This window comes from Endocarpon pusillum (assembly GCF_000464535.1).
Source record: "Endocarpon pusillum Z07020 unplaced genomic scaffold scaffold6867, whole genome shotgun sequence".
In the NCBI taxonomy this organism is placed as follows: Eukaryota; Fungi; Ascomycota; class Eurotiomycetes; order Verrucariales; family Verrucariaceae; genus Endocarpon; species Endocarpon pusillum.
In genome coordinates, this window is record NW_006916615.1 from 53,474 (window position 1) to 70,001 (window position 16,528).

A 16,528-nucleotide genomic window follows, 5' to 3' on the forward strand; every position below is an offset into this window, starting at 1 on the left:
TAATCAGTCCCTTTCCTCCACCTGTTCCCCTTTACTCCTTTGCCGTCTTTCTTCCCACACCTCCCACTTCTCAGTCGCAAAGACCGTTCTACAAGCTCTTCGACGAGCCTCCTGGTACGCAGAATCCTCGGGAGAACCGCATCTCCATCTAAAGCCGACCTGAACCATTTCCCCTTGCATCATGTCCGTCACATTACGGCCTATCCTTCGAATATCTTCACCCCCTTCCATCTTTCAATCCGGCATTTCTAGACCTTTTGTTTGTCAATCATGTAGAAATGCGCGCCTTCTTAGACGTCCCAAACGGCCTTACACCTTTACGCAATTGGTCACGCTATCTGACGGCAGCGCGTTTACCATGCGAACAACCTCTCCACTACCAGTCTACCGATCTACCCGGGATACGCGAAACACACTTCTTTGGAATCCTAGCTCGAGAGAGTTGATGAATGTGGAAGACGACGAAGCTGGACGGCTGGCGGGATTTAGGGCAAGGTTTGGGAGAGGCTACGACAGCGGCAAGGACACTACAGCAAATAGCGACCCCCAGAGACCTGCCCCAGACGAAGCCACAACCAGACCTTCAAGTGGAAAGGATGTTGAACTAGAGGATGATGGATTTGGGGAGGAAGAGGATGCAAATCTCCTCGATCTAATCAGTTCTTACGGCCAAGCAGAGGATGCACGAGATCGCAAAAAGGGTGGAGGGAAATGAATGAGTGTGCACTATTTGTTGGGGCTGCATGATATCAAGGTCAGCAGTTACGCTTTTCGCTAGACAAGATTTATCGACACGGGACAGCACAAACCCGAGGAGAGTATCCTTTCCGTGCCCTTGCGCTTCATCTTTGGAACTGCAGCCAGAAGCAACAGGGACGGGTTAAGTAAGGTCATGGACGACGAAGAAGAAGCTTCATTTCATTGAGATGCACTGACAGTGAGTGAGGGCAGGACCTTAGCTTCAGGGTACCAGTAATCTGGAAGTGGTGCCAAAGTACGGCAAATCTGCAGCGAGCTCATTATTGAGATGACCTTCCAACATCCTCTACTCTTGATCGCCGGTTCTGATGCCAGTACCCTGTACTATAGTGAGGATGCCATCAAGCACGCAAGGAAGCCGAAGGAGCTGCTCGTTGTTCCAAGCAAATCACACGGTGACTTGCACGGCTTGACTGAAGGTCAGGATCCGAAGCTCACTAAAATCCTTCCAACTATTGTCTCCAAGCTTGAAATGCAGATTTACAGAGTACATACCATTCAATTACAGTATTAGTATTATGTACTGTACTGTATATTAGTTGCTTGTGTCGCCAAGCCCCATGAGCGAAGTTGTGGCAGCAACATGTACATCCCCACCGCCAAATGTGAACTGCTCCCAGCTGTACGTAGTCGTTTATATAAGTATCATGCCTTCACATACACCATGATACATTCTTCTTAATGGACCTTGACGCTGGAGATTCCCCTTGGGGTGGTGCGTCAACCCTTGCCCTCCCTTTAGTCGTCAACTGATAGGCCATGCTGCAGATGTCCCTTCACAATCAGATGCCACCAAAAGTCCTGCCAGAGAAGACAAACCCTCTAGTAAGATTAGGCGTATTTTTCCGTTGCAGCAGTTCTGACTATTGTCTAGATGCACCTTCGCCTGCCAACCCTTCCCAACCCGACTCCCAAACCAGCAACCCACCAAGATCTCCTACCTCCCGGAAACTGCCCGCTCGCAAGATTGGAGCGCAGCCGACCCGGCTAGAGACTGTTGATGGCTCACATGATCCACTGGGACCCCTAGGGGTCGACGAGCCAGCATTTCCTTCCGCATCCTCGTCGTCAGAGCAGGCTCCCACTCCACCACGAAAAGAGTCAAGCCAGACACGCAATACAAGACTGTCAGGAGGTGCTCAGCAAGCGTCCTCCAGCCGTAGTGCTGCCGAAGCCGCCGAACGTGATGACTCAAGCAATCTACCAAGGAGGACAAGAGGCCCGCCGCCAGTTCAGCCGGCAGGAGTCGGCAGCCTTCGGCAGACACAGCCAAGTGTAAGCATTGAGCAAGCTGCCAAACCGTCCTTCGATATCACAGTGGGCGATCCACATAAAGTTGGCGACATCACCAGTAGCCACATCGTTTATCAAGTCCGGACGAAGGTTAGAGCATTGCCATTATGACACGAGACAGTCAATTGACAGGACTTAGACTACGTCGAAAGCATACCGCCAACCAGACTTCGCTGTTTCACGCAGGTACCGCGACTTTCTATGGCTTTACAACTCTTTGCACAACAACAACCCTGGCATTGTAGTACCGCCTCCACCAGAAAAGCAGGCTGTTGGTCGATTTGATTCCAATTTCGTCGAATCGAGACGGCAAGCGCTAGAGCGAATGCTGAACAAAATAGCACATCATTCTGTCCTCCAGCACGATGCCGATCTCAAAATCTTCCTCGAAAGCGATGCTTTTAGTCTGGATGTGAAGAACAAGGAGAATAGGGAACCTGATCTGGGTCAGAATAAAGGTATGTTTAGCTCGCTCGGCATCAATGTAGGCGGAGGTGGCGGGAAGTTCGTTGAACATGACGACTGGTTTCATGATCGGAGGATTTATCTTGATGCTCTCGAAAATCAATTGAAAGCTTTACTCAAAGCGATCGACACGGTGGTATCCCAGCGCAAAGGTCTGGCCGAAGCTGCAGGTGACTTTGCCGCTTCCTTGAGCTCTCTAGCCGCCGTGGAGCTCTCGCCGTCTCTTTCCGGGCCACTGGCTGGACTATCGGATATTCAGTTACGAATACGAGAATTGTACGAACGACAGGCGCAGCAAGATGTCTTGACTCTAGGCATCACCATTGATGAGTATATCCGCCTGATATCGTCAATCAAGCAAGCATTCCAACAACGTCAGAAAGCATATCACTCATGGCACAATGCGGAAAGTGAGCTGCAGAAACGCAGAAATACACACGAAAAATTGCTACGACAAGGGAAAAGCCAACAGGATAAGTTGAATGAAGTGGGAGCTGGCGTTGCAGATGCTGAGAGGAGAGCTCATTCAGCAAGATTGTTGTTCGACGACATGGGAAGACTAATGCGTGGGGAGCTGGAACGATTTGAAAGGGAGAAGGTGGAGGATTTCAAGAGCGGAGTGGAAACATTCCTCGAGGGTGCTGTGGAGGCACAGAAGGAGGTACGTCCGATTTACACACTTCGTCACAAAGAAGAGTGACTGGAATCGTTGAAAGAGAAATGCTGACCAACGCCTAGCTGATTGAACTTTGGGAAACCTTCTTGATGCAACTTAACGCAGAGGAAGGCGGGGATCCCTTCCACAAACCACCTGCCCAGCCTTCAACTGGAGAGATATCGAAACCGGACGAGGCCGCCCAAAAGCCGGCTTCAAGTCAAGACAATGATGTCGAAGCCGCTGCGACCGCCACTATCGAGCAGGAAGCTTAAAGAAGTTGTTGAAAAGCTCCTAAAGAATGCCCATGTGAGGAGTAGTATACGTTCGACAGCAAGAAGTATATGACTTGAGGCTACCACCAAATCGAAGTAACCTAATCAAGCCGACTTACTCCAAGATAAGGTGCAACGTGCAAGTGCAGCAGAGTCTATCAATATAACTCCCTTAGCCTTACTCTTTACCTGTGTTCCCCTTCTTTTCAGCTTTCTTCTCACTCTCCGTCCCTCTCGCTTTTTGTATCATCCTCGTCTTCGACCTGACACATGCACTCGACGCTTACCCAAAGGATCCCCCCATATCCTTCCCTGATTTTTTGATCGCGACACACCCGAATGCATGCCCATGACTACCTGATAGATCAACAAGCGAAGGTCTCACCACTGATCAAACAAACTACACAATGCTTGGCCGCCGCAACAAAGGCTTTGGTATGGTATTTTCCAAAGTTTTCGGGAGGAATGCTCGAGATCCCGTCGCTCGGGCAGGGGCAGGGTAAGGAGTGTATCTGAGGCATGATGTCCTACGATATCCCAGTGGAATAGGTAGATGCGGCCAGTGATTTGCGTGTTTACTTTACAAGGGAAGTAGTCGCTGGGTCGTAGCCATACTCCACATGGCCTGAGACGGCGAGATAGCCATGATATTCGACGTCTAGTCAGCCGACAATAGAGGGCATCCGATCCATTGTGCGTCAATGTAGAATTAAAGCAGGCAGCTGACACAAAAACATCGACCAAGTGCTGCACACGCAGAGGGAAGCCTCGAGATTATACATTTAAATTCATACGTCTGCTTGGTTCAAAAGGTTGTTACGCTCAAATTTGAATTGCTTGTTTGACTTGACTTGACTTTGACGCCAATTGAAGGTATGGAGCTTAGGACTCCGCTCGCGGGCACTTTTTCACATCATCAGACGAGATGAGATTTCTCCTTGCGCCTTGGTGATCAATTCTCCGCCTCTCTCTCCTACCAACCCCCATCAGCCAGCTATTACAATCGCATTTCTACTCTGCGGCGCCACTGGACCGTGTCGTCCTCTTATTGATTTCAGCCTTAGCAGTTTCCACGCCAGAGCTGGCTGCATCAACGGCTTGGTCCTTTGCCTCCACAACTTTCTCCTTGACCTTTTCAGCCGTCTTCTTCATGTCATCTTTCGATGGAGCGGCCGACGAGCTGCCAAGTCCAATTGCACCGATCAGAAGAGCCAGAACCGTAACCACTGCCACGCCAATGCCACCAGCGACTTCAGGCAAGAAGCGAATGGCTTCCAGGGGATCCTTCTTGGCGATTGTGATAAATAGCTCAAGTTTCTCTTTGACATATTTGACGGGGTCATCCTTGAAAACGAGATCCATCGGAGATTTCGGCTTGTCCTCTAGCTTCGGCTTCGATGCGGCTTCTTCGGCATCCTCGGCCGGACGTTTGACATCCCATGTCTCCTTTCGGAAAGCCGCAGCATCTTCAACTGAATGACCAATGTAGATGTTGTCAAAAAGGATATCCTTTTGCATGGTCCAGATTTCGAAACCAATCTATATCAAATTAGCATATTCTCTTGCCCCTTCTTAAATGTAGGACTCACTGCTCCCATGGGCTCAAAGTTGGCAGGTGTTTTGTCTTCAAAGTAGTCCGGATTGGGGATCTTTCGTGGAGCCCAAACGCCCTTGTAGGCTGGGTTGTCAATATACTCGGGCGTCCATTTGCCTTTGTACTTCGGATTCTTCTTCATTGGTGGCTCCCATTTGCCGCAGCCAGAAGCTTCTTCACATTTGGGGTTGGGAACGGTAGGTGGAATCCAGTCACCATCCTCCTCGTCATCCCAATCTTCTGGCTTCTCAGCTTCGGGATCAGGAATACTGGTTGGTTCGTCCTCAAGCCAATCGTCAGGTTTTGTAGCCTCCTCGTCGAGAATCTCAAAAGGCTCATCTTCATCCCAGTCGTCAGGCTTCTTGGCATCCGGATCGGGAATTCGAGCTTGGTCAACCCAGTCTTCTGGTTTCTTGTCGTCCTTGTCATCGATTTCCTTCTCAGGGTTGACGGATGGTGAGAAGTCTTCTAGGAGGCTTCCATTCTTCATCGAAGCATTGTCCACAAGCATTTCGAAGGTGTTGTCGGGCTTCACGATCAAAGTGTAAAGGGTAGATACTTTGGCGGTTTTGGCTACAGGAGGACTCTTGAGATGCTTCTCTTCATATTCACCAGTCTTGGGGTTCTTGTGCTTGAAAATGAAGTGGACCTAGCGATCATTAGAGTTGTGCAGTTTCCAATCATGCTGAATGGCTCACCTTGTTTGTCGCACCGCACTTGTCGGGCCCGAACATGATCACGTAAGGAGACGCGTTTGAAAATTCCTCAGCATGTAAAGCCTTGTTGTCCTTGAGCAGCTTCATATATGCACCTCCACACTCTAGTCCGTCTGCAAGAAGATTAGCAACAGCTGCATGGATGTCAATCTCTCCGTGCTTACTTTGAAGCTTAACCTCGTACTGCACAACTAGCGTCTTCCCTTTATTATCTATCGTCTTGGGAAATTTGGCAGAGATAGCATGGTGCGCAGCTGGATTCTTCACCACGAGCCCCTTGTCACCGATCATACCCGGCAGCACTGATGGCTCTTCGACTGCCCATTCTCCCACGTATGCCCAATCCTCAGCGGTCTTCGAGTCTTCCTTTTTGGCATGCGACGGTGTCCATCTCGAGTCCCAATCATCAGTGAACTGTTCAAGAAAGGGGGCTTTAAGGGTGGTAGGCTGTAGAGCACCGAGAATTAGTCTTTGCCCAGAATGCCGCCAAGTCAAGTGCAACATACGGTGAAAGTAGGCTTCGCAACAGTAGTGGAGGACTCGGCCGCAGGCTCATCCTGAGCACATGCGGAACCAGCAAGAAGGGTGGAGGAGAAGATGGCCGAAGCCACAGCTTTGTTAAGCCGCATGACGACGTGAAGCCGCAGGCGAGGGGGAGTAGAGTAGGGAGTTGTTATTCAGAAGGGTAGACAAGAACGGAAGCTGGTTGGAAGCTTCGTAGCGTTAATTTGAAGGGGTTTTAAACAATTGTCGAGGTGGAAATCTGTCAACTTCTCCGTTTCCCTGCGCTATTCCTATTTGGGCCCCGTTGGTGTCCTCGGCACGATGCTTCCACAGCTGCAGATGGAAACCAATCTACCGTCAATCACCGTAGCAGACCCTTTCTTCATAGGAATCACAATAAATCAAAGGATCCCCATCCCGCTTGTGCTTACTGCAATACAGCTCTGCAGATATACAAGCTCGCCCAAAGCTACCCTATCCTCTCACAAGCTCATACTCGGACAGTATGCAGCGTGAGAACAATGACCACCTGGTGATATCTTCCGACTCTGACCATCCAGCAAACCTGATTCCAGAGCTATGTAGAAAGTTCTACCAATTGGGCTGGGTGACTGGTAGGTGGTTCGCATTGATGCTTCATCCCGCTAACAAGGTAAGGCACTGGCGGTGGAACATCGATCAAGCAGGATAATCTCATCTATATTGCTCCATCTGGCGTGCAGAAAGAGCTCATCAAGTCCGAAAATATCTTCGTGCTCTCCTTCCCTACACCAAAATACCCTCCCTCGGATCGCAAGTATATCCGTAAGCCAATGGAACTGAAGCCTTCAGCTTGTACGCCATTATTTCTTGCTGCTTTCGAAAGGGGCGCTGGTTGCTCAATCCACACTCACAGCCAGTGGGCTGTCCTTGTCACTCTTCTCGTCGAGAAAGTTCATGGCAAGGGCGCCTGTTTCGAGATCAGCAACATTGAGCAAATCAAAGGTATTCCCCGCGGACGAACCAAAACTGGGATGCTAGGCTTTCATGACACATTGAGAGTCCCCATCATAGAGAACACGCCATTCGAAGAGGATCTAACGGGGAGTCTCGAAAAGGCGATGGAAGAATACCCAGATACGTACGCCGTGCTCGTGAGACGGCATGGAATGTAAGTCAGAGATGCTCAAAGTGTATCTCTGGCATTGCTAATCTTAGTAGCTATGTGTGGGGAGATAATCCTGCCAAAGCAAAGACACAATGTGAAAGCCTTGATTATCTCTTTCAACTTGCTGTCGAAATGCACAAATTAGGTCTTCCATGGATATGACAGACAAGTCCATGTCTGCCTTCACCGTCCGCTACTTGAGACTCCACATGACCGTGTAAATCTCTTTTTTTAGAAGCGAATCAATACTCTTCCTGCCTGGATGTGGGCCATCTCCGTCATCTAACGAGGCCCAACCTTAGATCTTTGAGAGACTCGCAGCTTTATCTTTGAAGGACTTTTATTCGTCTTGTCAATCCCTGGCGCTCAAAGCAGCAGCTGATCAGTTCATGGTCATTGCCTCCTGTTGTGCGCCTTCTAGATTCAGGCTCTAACATGCAAGGTGTGCTCTTACAACTTTCCCTGTATCTTCGTCTCTGCAAGACCGTGCGTAAAAGATCATTCGCAAGGAAGGGATGCCGTGCTTCAAGAAAATCGTCGCATGCAACTTCGCCGCCTAAAGGCCTCTGCTTGGAAATTATCATGGATACAGGAAGATATGGGCACAGGGGGCCTTTGTGTTGTTAGAATGGAATTTTCTTCCAAAAATTCACTACCAATTGGACCCTTAGATAATTCAAATGGTTGTGATTTTATTGAACGGAGTCAAATGTGGCTGAAGAAATTCAACCACAAAAGTCTCCTTCTCTGAACTTCCCCAAAGATCAGAAATAAGCGAGCTCTTTCATGATCGCTGGTCCCAGATCCAAGCCGAAACTTGCCGGGCTACCCTCCAAGAAGCCGCCTTCGAAGGCAGAATAGTCACCAAGATTGGATGCTCTACGAGCTCCAAAATAAGCGACTCCCTAGCCCACGACGACTTCGGCGATGGCAGCTTCTACATTCTCCACGTTCCCGGCCACGCCGTCAGGCACATATCTGGCCTCGTTCGAACCACACCAGACGGCACCTTCGTCTCCCTCGCCGGAGATGTCTGCCATTTCGGAGTCTCTTTTTGGCTCACAAAGTATATTCCCTTGTCATCAATGTTCCTACCAGTGACGAAGTTCAACGCTAGGATCAAAACACCCTGTCAATGCACCGCATTCACCATGTGTCATCCCGACCAGGAGAAGGGTCGCCCGTCACCCTTCCACCGTGCCAGAATTGCTGGAGAATCATGGTACATGGATACGCCTACCGCGCAGAACCCAATCAACAGCTTCGAGACCTTCGATGCACATGAGGACGTCTTGGTTGTGATGGCACATGGCCAGGCCGCTATGAATAATTAGAAGGTCGTTATTAGCGGATGGATCACACCGTGATGGGAAACTGATCAAAGCGATTGGTCCGGCGACAGGGACGAGACATCAAGGTTTGGGAGGGGAAGTAGCTTTGGTAGATAGAGATGGGAGAGCTATATAAGCATAAAAGGTCCCAAAGATATTTCAGAAATTTTTGAATCACAAATTCGGCGGAGAAATCAGGCGTTAAAAAGTAGAAGAGAGAAAGGAAATATGAGTTTTAGGATGTAAAGGTGTGAAATATCAGGCAAGCTGTCAAATCATATAGAGAGATAATAACAAGAATCTAGACGAACACATGCATCAGTAACTGTATTAGAAAAACTGTGACACAATGCAGATGGCAAGAACCAGCCAAGATGCAGTAAGAAAGATGGCGTCAGACTTGGACATATACAGCCAAGGCAGGTCTTTCTCCCGCGTTGGAGGGCATCCATCCGGCGGTGCTGTAGGACTCTTCTTGGCATGGGCAACTGCACGTTTGTAGAGGTTTTCTATAACCATGACTGGTGAAGCTGTTGCCTTCTTCTCCGGTGAGCTGCCAGTAATCAACTTGGCTGGTCTGATCTGAGCTTGAGTGACTGCTTCGTGCAAGGGGTTCGCGTGTGAGGACACTTCCACGTCGTTGAGTGCTTGCATGTCATTGGAGGCTTCCGTAGAGAAGCCGGCGGTGCCGGAAAGAGTAACTGTCTCGCAACGGGTCTCTGTTTGGCTCAGTCTCTCCGCTTCATTTTGTGCTTCAGCTTTGGCGAGCCTCTCCTTCTCTTCTTTGGTCAAGCTATGTAATTTGGCCAGCATCTCGACTTCATTCTCTGCAATAGCTTCGTCCCGGTCGTCATCTTCAACCTCGGTCAGGTCATCCGCTTCGCTCCGGATCTCTGCTTCGTAACGTAAGTTAACTTCAATCAGGTCGATTGCTTTCCGCAGCGCAGCTACCTCCTCGTCGTCGTCTACTTCTTCGTCTGTCAAGGAGCCTGATCGGCCTTGCTGTGGATGTGTAGCCTTCAGGAATACTTTAGCGATAGGCACCTTGAACGGATCCGTCTTTCTCCTCTTAGGAGCAGATGACACGCCGCTAGTTTCCAATTGATGCTTGCGAGCGTAGCACGTCTTTATTGGTCTTCCTCCGGGGTGACTCTCAGCTTTGTTCTGGTCCGTATCTTCCTTCCCAGAGACCATGAAGGTTGTCTCCCCGCATTCACCGTTCAATTTCACCCCAGTGGGAGGGAAGTTTAATCGGCCAGCATCGAAGCGGTAGACCAGGCTGAGGTCAGCCGGTCTGGTGGAGGATTTGTGGAAAGAGAAGAAATCTCGCTCTCCCTTCCGTACGGCTTTTTGGAGTCCTTGAATTGAGAGCTTGCCAGAATCGTCTGGACACTGCTGAACATAGAAGATTTTCCAATCTTTTACTAAGCTTTCCAATTTCTCTGGCCAGGTTGTGGCGTAGTCGCCCTGGGAGTTGGTAGGCAAACAACTCAGATGGCGGCGGACGGTGCCTTTGCAGCGAAGTTGACCAATTCTATGTTCTGCAAAGGGCAGAAGGGTGTTCATCAAGAAATTCAGCCCAAGGACATCGTCTTCTGCCGAGATGATGAGGTGATTTAGAATCACGCGCAGACCTACAGAGAGGTGGGATGACTTGAGGACGTCGCATGTTCTTCCATCCCAGGGGTAACCCAGGCACATCTCCCAAAGGCGACAGCAGAAAAGGGCCATATCCTCTGTTCGATTTGCCTCGGTCAGGGGCACCGCCCAGCCAAAATCTCCAAGAACAAAATCAGGTAGGCAATCGTCGAGATTCTTCTCGGGATACCGAAGAAAGATGTTCTGTGGCCAGATGTCCTTGTGTTCGACTTTGTTCTCGCTGAGGAAATTAAGGATCTTGCAAAAGTCAGCGATGAATTTCCAGATCAAAAGCTCGGGCATTGCAGAGCTTCCTTTTCCGCAATAAACATTTAACAGACCTCTGAGATCCCCGCCGTTACAAAACTCGGTACAGATTGCCCGGTAGTGATAACCCCTTGGTGAATCTACATACTTTGTGATATCCTTGACACGCGGGATCAGGTCAAAGGATAGGTTGAACTCAACCTCGTTGGGGATTCCTGTTGTAGAACATTCGGTTACCTCCACAGTTTTGCGAACGTAGAGCTTGTTGTCGTCAAGAGATTTGACAAGCACGACGTTGCTCTCAATCTCAGGGCTGTCACACCTTGTTTGGAGCACTTTGACCAGGAGGTAACCGGCACCATCTGGGAAGTAGATTGCGTTTGAAGGCTGAACGTTAGACATGATTAGAAGGAAATTTGTTGAACTGTTGGGAATAACGGTCTGCAAAGTGTGGACTGCTGTATGCCCACCGAGGTTTGCAATATCGTGAGGGGATAGTAGATAGATGACGGAATTTTGTGGTGCAACATATTCCCCGATTCCATAAAGTATACAAGTGTCCGAAGACCTCGAGAACTAGAAACAATGATCAACGACTATCCAAAGAAAGGACTACTCCAAAGGACAAAGACACGGTTCTGATGACGTACAGAACAACAAAAGCAAATGAAAGCATTGCCAATGAGAATGTTCTTGGACAAAGGATTCATCCAGCAAACATGTTATGTCTTTACCGGAAAGCGATTGCAAGGGCAGTATTGCCGTCTAGCAAAGGTTTCAGACTGTGCGATTCAAAAAAGAGCCTCGAGTGCGGTTTCAATAGTTGGTTTGAGATCCAGCTAAGGGCCAAGTCCTTTTAGAGGAATTGCCCAGCCGTAGCCCAATTCAGTATCTGTATGTAGTTTTCACACTCGCTTGTTAATACCACAACTCAAGGGCGTCAGGTTGTGAATATGGCACGCCCACGCCCTCGCTTTTAGTAATACAAGCCGTACCACGGAGCAGGTCAGTATGGCACAAAGCGCATACTTGTCAACAGCGTTCGATGGCAGATGTTTCCGACAATGCCGGTGAGCCGGGGATAGAAGGAAGCCCGAATCCGAACATGCCGTCGAGCTCCTGTCAGGTGTTTCATATCAGTCCTGGTTTCTTTTTATTTGACTGGTGGTATGCAAGAGCAGGTTTGGCAGATAGTGTGCTACGCCGTAGGGACTGCAATTGGCTCGCCTACGCCACAAGCAATCCAAGGGGATAACCGTGCAGTTCTCCCTCGTCCAAATTATACTGGTTCGCCCAACTGCTCACATTTCCCCACACTGAGCAATAGAGACGTCTTGCACAGGCTTTTCTCTAACGGTCCTAACCAACTCCACTTTCTTTACCACATCTACCCCATCAATCACCTTTCCAAAGACGACATGCTTGCCATCTAAGAAAGGAGTGGGTACAGTGGTAATGAAGAATTGACAGCCGTTTGTGTTTGGCCCGGAGTTCGCCATGGACAAGAGGAATGGAGACGAATGTTTATGCTGGAATGACTCATCAGGAAAAGTCAGATGGGTCGGTGGATGGATCGTGAAGGTTCCGGTGCCATCGGAGTTGAGAAAGTCACCACCTTGAATCATGAAGTCTTTGATCTGTTGTGATAGGCTCAGTACAATTAGCCAGGAAGGACGTGCAAGTTGACCGCTGCCTGACATGGGTCTCGAAAGCTTGAAAGGAAGGCTTGACTCACTACACGGTGAAACTTCGATGCTTTGTAGCCCATTGGTCTGCCCTGAGCATTCTTGTATTCGCCGGTACAAAGCTGGCGGAAGTTCTCGGCTGTTTTTGGGACAGTGTGACTGAAAATTTGCATCTTTATGCGTCCGAGGGGCTCTCCTAGAATAGAGCAAGAGACTCAGCATGGTTATACGTACACAGCTGCCATCCAAGTTTCGACGACTAAGGGTTAGGAGAGCAAAGACGGTTAAGCTTCCAGCTATCATTGAACAGAGTGACATATACAGAACAGAGGAAATCCCAGCACAATAATTGAATCTCAAGAATATAGAATGGAATAAGTGCCACGAAGAAATGCCACAATAGACTGCAGGAGAATTCAAGAGGAGATGAAGTTGTATACCTCCAAGGGTCAAATCGAAAAAGACGATAGGCTCGGGCTCTTGCGCTGCGAAGGTTTCTGCCATGAGAGGCCGTTATGGTTGCTCTAACTGCCCTACTCGGAATTAAGATGAAAGAGAGGCACGTCTAAGATCTTCGGTATGCACTCCGGTCAAAGATCGAGTGGGTTTGTAGGTATTGCGAAAGTGTAGGCCCTGGATGGTCGCTGACTATTACTACTAACTTAGTACTAACTAGTAGGTCGACTGCCGTCCTCCCAACCCGAATTTCTTGGCATCATTTTGGTTGATCACTGCATTCACCCCTGAAAACCGAACGGTGTATAACAACTTCCAATCTTCTCTCTACTTGCTTCCTTAGTAATGAAGCTCCATTTCTTCCCACTTTCTGAAGTAATGGTCATTCTTTTCAATTGTCGGGTTAGCAAGAATCTACACAGACAACATGGCGGCCTACATACATGATTTTGGCCGCAGAACCACATTTCAGGTCCCTAGGTTACAGGAATAACGTCCTGTTGACTAATAAAGCAAGAACGGATACTGCACATTAGTCTCTTTGAAGAGAGAGAGAGATGAGAAGGCAGCATGTTTGGCAACGCCTTGCTGGATCGGCATCAATTGGTCACCGTCCTTATGGGATGCTACGCAGAAGCCGCACTGCCTTTGTCGTATTGTCCTCTCATCAGGTGCAGCCTGTACAATTTCCAGAACGCAATCGGTCCTATTTGAGTACGTTTACCAAGACGTTGGGTGACCGTAAAGTCCGCCTTCGTCCTCTCAGATGTTCTCACCAAAATCGACGAGTATCATCAACTAACAGCAGTATTGCCACCACAGTCAGCATCACTCGACCCGCTCAAGACGAAGACCCTGCTGCAGCCCATATCGGTATATCTGACGTGGAAGACATAGCGTCCTATAATTGGCTGGAGAAACCCACGCCCACCATCCTAGTCCCGGGTATACCTCCAGTCTGGTCCGTCCCGAAAATCACTCCTCGATTGCTGCCAGATGTCGGCAAGCGCGTTCGCTACATCGACGAGAACGCTGATCGCTATCCATGGTCACAGCTCGAGCCTCTAGTTCAGGCGGTCACAGCTACACATCCAGATTTCGATTTCAATGGCCTAGATGTTGTGACCGACAGGCGGCCAATCCGACAGGTTCTGGAGTGGGCGACAGGAAAGTCCAAAGAGTTCCAGTTCGGGGTTGAGGTCGTTCGGAATACTGCTTTCTTTATAAGAACCGAGAAACACGCACGTGAGACAGTTCGTTCTGGGATGTTTCGAGGGTATCGGCGCGCCTTCGAGCAGTCATATTTCAAGATACCATTTTACGCCCAAGACACTACGGCTCATTATGCTATGATTCGTTACCGGCTTGGTACATTGAAGGCCCTTATCTGCTCGACTTTTGATGGCTATCTGCCGGAAGAGGTCTCAGGTCACGACACTTCGGCAAGCAGAAGTACTCATGGTCAAGCGGATATGGCCAATTTCAGGAGCTCTATCTCTCACCTTCCGAGGGCTCCATCGATCAAAGACACACCAGAGGCGCCAAGTTTGACTGTGCTCCGAGGCAAAAAGGAGGTTCCTCATTCGGCCCTCTTCGAACTCTCAACGCGTTCAAAGTCTAGAAAGACACCAATTAATATAGAGGCCAAATTTCCAGATATGTGGCTATCCCAGACGCCATACTTTGTCACCGCGCTCCATGAGAACGTTAAATCGAGACAATCTCGTGATAATAAGGAATTACCCCCTTTCGCCGAGTTCAAGGATATTCAAATCACGCATATCAAGGAAAAACTGCAACAATGGGAAGAGGCTAACCAGTCGAGCATCAGAAAATTTGTGGTCGTGCTGCAGCAAATCCTTGAGCAGGCAGCGGCTATGGAAGCACCTTGTATGGTTACCCATGTGAAGACCGGGGAAGGTCTGAGGTTGTCAAGGGTGCACCCTGGCTCGTTCGCGGGGTCGCCAGAGAGCTTGAAAGCCAGACTGCGTGACAGTAGTTGATGTTTCAGCTATTATTTTGGGCATGGTTGGACAGTGAGATTCGCTAAAAATGGTCTTGTGATGCGGCATTGTTCCCGTTCTCATCACTGCATCCAGTATGGGCTTGAATGCAGAGATATGCAGCTAACAACCCGTCTTGCAGTTGTGATACCTCGTCATGCTGCTCTGACCCCTTCCACTGCGCTTTGAGCCTGGGCGCTCCCACCACCTGTCAAATTGCCAACGAATTCTTGATATCTGAATACATCACCTGTCTTCTTGGCGCCACCTAATATATTCAGACTCCTTTGGCCCACTGTTCCAACAGCATTCTTTGCGAAGACTCTGCGACCCGTGAACCCACTATTAGCGCCAAGGACTGCTTCAACATCGCGTTCGGTCAAGGGTCTATCGCCGGGATTGGGTGTGGTATGTAATAAGGCGTCCTTCAGCTCAGCAACATCGACTTGGCCGCTATCATCATCGTCAAAAGCAGAGAAGGCGTTCAACAATTCCTGTTGTGGTGAGAGTTCAACGAGAATGTTGGCCAGCTGGTTGAGAAATTGCGGCAAAGAGAGCTGCTGGGAAGAGCCAGGTGGGAAGAACTGTGAGGGATCAGAGATCCCAAGCGAGGAAAGTGTCTCGTTGACATCTGCTTGCGAGATGCTGCCCGTATTATTACGGTCGAGGACTGAACAGGCTTCGCGCATCGAGTGAAGAAGTTGAGGTGGCAGCCTTGAAAGGTTGTCGGAAGACGATGCAGCAGGACTCTTAAACGATCGGTGATCTCGGGCAGGGCTTGTGGACAATGCAAACGTGTTAACAGCTGAAGATGGGCCGGCAAAACCACGACCTGTAGGTGATGGAGGCGGTTCGGTGTGTGATCTCATTATTTGAGGAGCTGTTTGTTCCTCCTCGTCTGCAGCAGTAAAGGTTTGCTTCAGCTTGGAAGGCGATGTCATTGGGGACTGTGCATTCTTGCCAGGGGAGGAATGTGGCGAGGTCGATGGTCTACCAACTACGGTGGTTGGTGTGGAGGGAGTAGATGGTCTTCGGAAAGGTGATGCGCGTGTAGAATTAAAGGATAGTGTCGACGATTTGTATGTGGAAGCCTACTCAGTCAATTAGCATGATAAAGGGATAGGAGGCGCAAATCGATACCATTTCAGGTCGACAATGCTAGACTTGCTGTAGGCCGTAAGAGGCGAATGGTAGCCTCACGAGACGCCGAAGCTGGATTACTCAAGGTGTACAATATTAAGTACTTTGGCTAGAGGGGTTGAAGCACGTACTACTTCTAGTAACTTAGTACAAAATGTAAACAATCGGCAGGTCGGACATCTTGGCAGGAACACGAGAGTTAGTAGTACGGAGTACTGCTGCTGCTGCTGCTGCTAGTACTTAGTACAGTGGTACCCACAGTACGGAGTACATAGTAACATAGTACATACGTAGTAGTATTTTGCACACAGACCCCTGTGGTGAACCCTTGTTGCTGGCATAAATTGGGCTGATTGACATGTGGTCTGCGTAGTACTCCGCACGAATTGTCAATTGGGACAGATCCACAATGTTTTCCCCGTCCTCTGGAAATCCCGCGCGTTGACCTTGCCAAATCAGTTAAGGCTTGGAGGAACGCTTTGCAGTCAGCCCGTGAAGACCTGGACTCTATGGTAGCAGCCAGTAGAGGGCAATCCAGCCTTGAGACAACTGAGGCCTCCATGCAGGACATACTGTGGATCGCACAACATATCTACCACC

The 16,528-nt window shown here is 49.3% G+C and overlaps 8 protein-coding genes across 8 annotated transcripts; 4 read left to right on the forward strand and 4 right to left on the reverse strand.

Annotated features, from left to right (window-relative positions):
• Nucleotides 1–181: 181 nt before the first annotated feature.
• Nucleotides 182–715, forward strand: EPUS_07245 (uncharacterized protein; the record flags this gene model as incomplete). The annotated part of the gene is made up of 1 exon (XM_007807397.1): nucleotides 182–715. One exon carries the CDS (start codon nucleotides 182–184, stop codon nucleotides 713–715), a length of 534 nt encoding a protein of 177 aa, XP_007805588.1.
• A 725-nt stretch (nucleotides 716–1,440) lies between these two features.
• Nucleotides 1,441–3,447, forward strand: EPUS_07246 (uncharacterized protein; the record flags this gene model as incomplete). Its single annotated transcript, XM_007807398.1, has 5 exons — nucleotides 1,441–1,474; nucleotides 1,528–1,584; nucleotides 1,634–2,142; nucleotides 2,192–3,178; nucleotides 3,256–3,447. 5 exons carry the CDS (start codon nucleotides 1,441–1,443, stop codon nucleotides 3,445–3,447), a joined length of 1,779 nt encoding a protein of 592 aa, XP_007805589.1.
• A 1,011-nt stretch (nucleotides 3,448–4,458) lies between these two features.
• EPUS_07247 (Calnexin) lies at nucleotides 4,459–6,386 on the reverse strand (the record flags this gene model as incomplete). Its single annotated transcript, XM_007807399.1, has 5 exons — nucleotides 4,459–4,986; nucleotides 5,037–5,690; nucleotides 5,740–5,870; nucleotides 5,922–6,204; nucleotides 6,264–6,386. The coding sequence occupies 5 exons, from the start codon at nucleotides 6,384–6,386 to the stop codon at nucleotides 4,459–4,461; spliced, it is 1,719 nt and encodes a 572-aa protein (XP_007805590.1).
• A 380-nt stretch (nucleotides 6,387–6,766) lies between these two features.
• On the forward strand, nucleotides 6,767–8,742 carry EPUS_07248 (uncharacterized protein; the record flags this gene model as incomplete). Its single annotated transcript, XM_007807400.1, has 3 exons — nucleotides 6,767–6,875; nucleotides 6,919–7,411; nucleotides 8,172–8,742. The coding sequence occupies 3 exons, from the start codon at nucleotides 6,767–6,769 to the stop codon at nucleotides 8,740–8,742; spliced, it is 1,173 nt and encodes a 390-aa protein (XP_007805591.1).
• Nucleotides 8,743–9,069: 327 nt separating this feature from the next.
• Nucleotides 9,070–11,046, reverse strand: EPUS_07249 (uncharacterized protein; the record flags this gene model as incomplete). Its single annotated transcript, XM_007807401.1, has 1 exon — nucleotides 9,070–11,046. The coding sequence occupies one exon, from the start codon at nucleotides 11,044–11,046 to the stop codon at nucleotides 9,070–9,072; it is 1,977 nt and encodes a 658-aa protein (XP_007805592.1).
• An 899-nt stretch (nucleotides 11,047–11,945) lies between these two features.
• EPUS_07250 (Peptidyl-prolyl cis-trans isomerase H) lies at nucleotides 11,946–12,502 on the reverse strand (the record flags this gene model as incomplete). Its single annotated transcript, XM_007807402.1, has 2 exons — nucleotides 11,946–12,281; nucleotides 12,380–12,502. 2 exons carry the CDS (start codon nucleotides 12,500–12,502, stop codon nucleotides 11,946–11,948), a joined length of 459 nt encoding a protein of 152 aa, XP_007805593.1.
• Nucleotides 12,503–13,342: 840 nt separating this feature from the next.
• On the forward strand, nucleotides 13,343–14,788 carry EPUS_07251 (uncharacterized protein; the record flags this gene model as incomplete). The annotated part of the gene is made up of 1 exon (XM_007807403.1): nucleotides 13,343–14,788. One exon carries the CDS (start codon nucleotides 13,343–13,345, stop codon nucleotides 14,786–14,788), a length of 1,446 nt encoding a protein of 481 aa, XP_007805594.1.
• A 155-nt stretch (nucleotides 14,789–14,943) lies between these two features.
• EPUS_07252 (uncharacterized protein) lies at nucleotides 14,944–15,729 on the reverse strand (the record flags this gene model as incomplete). The annotated part of the gene is made up of 1 exon (XM_007807404.1): nucleotides 14,944–15,729. The coding sequence occupies one exon, from the start codon at nucleotides 15,727–15,729 to the stop codon at nucleotides 14,944–14,946; it is 786 nt and encodes a 261-aa protein (XP_007805595.1).
• Nucleotides 15,730–16,528: the final 799 nt, after the last annotated feature.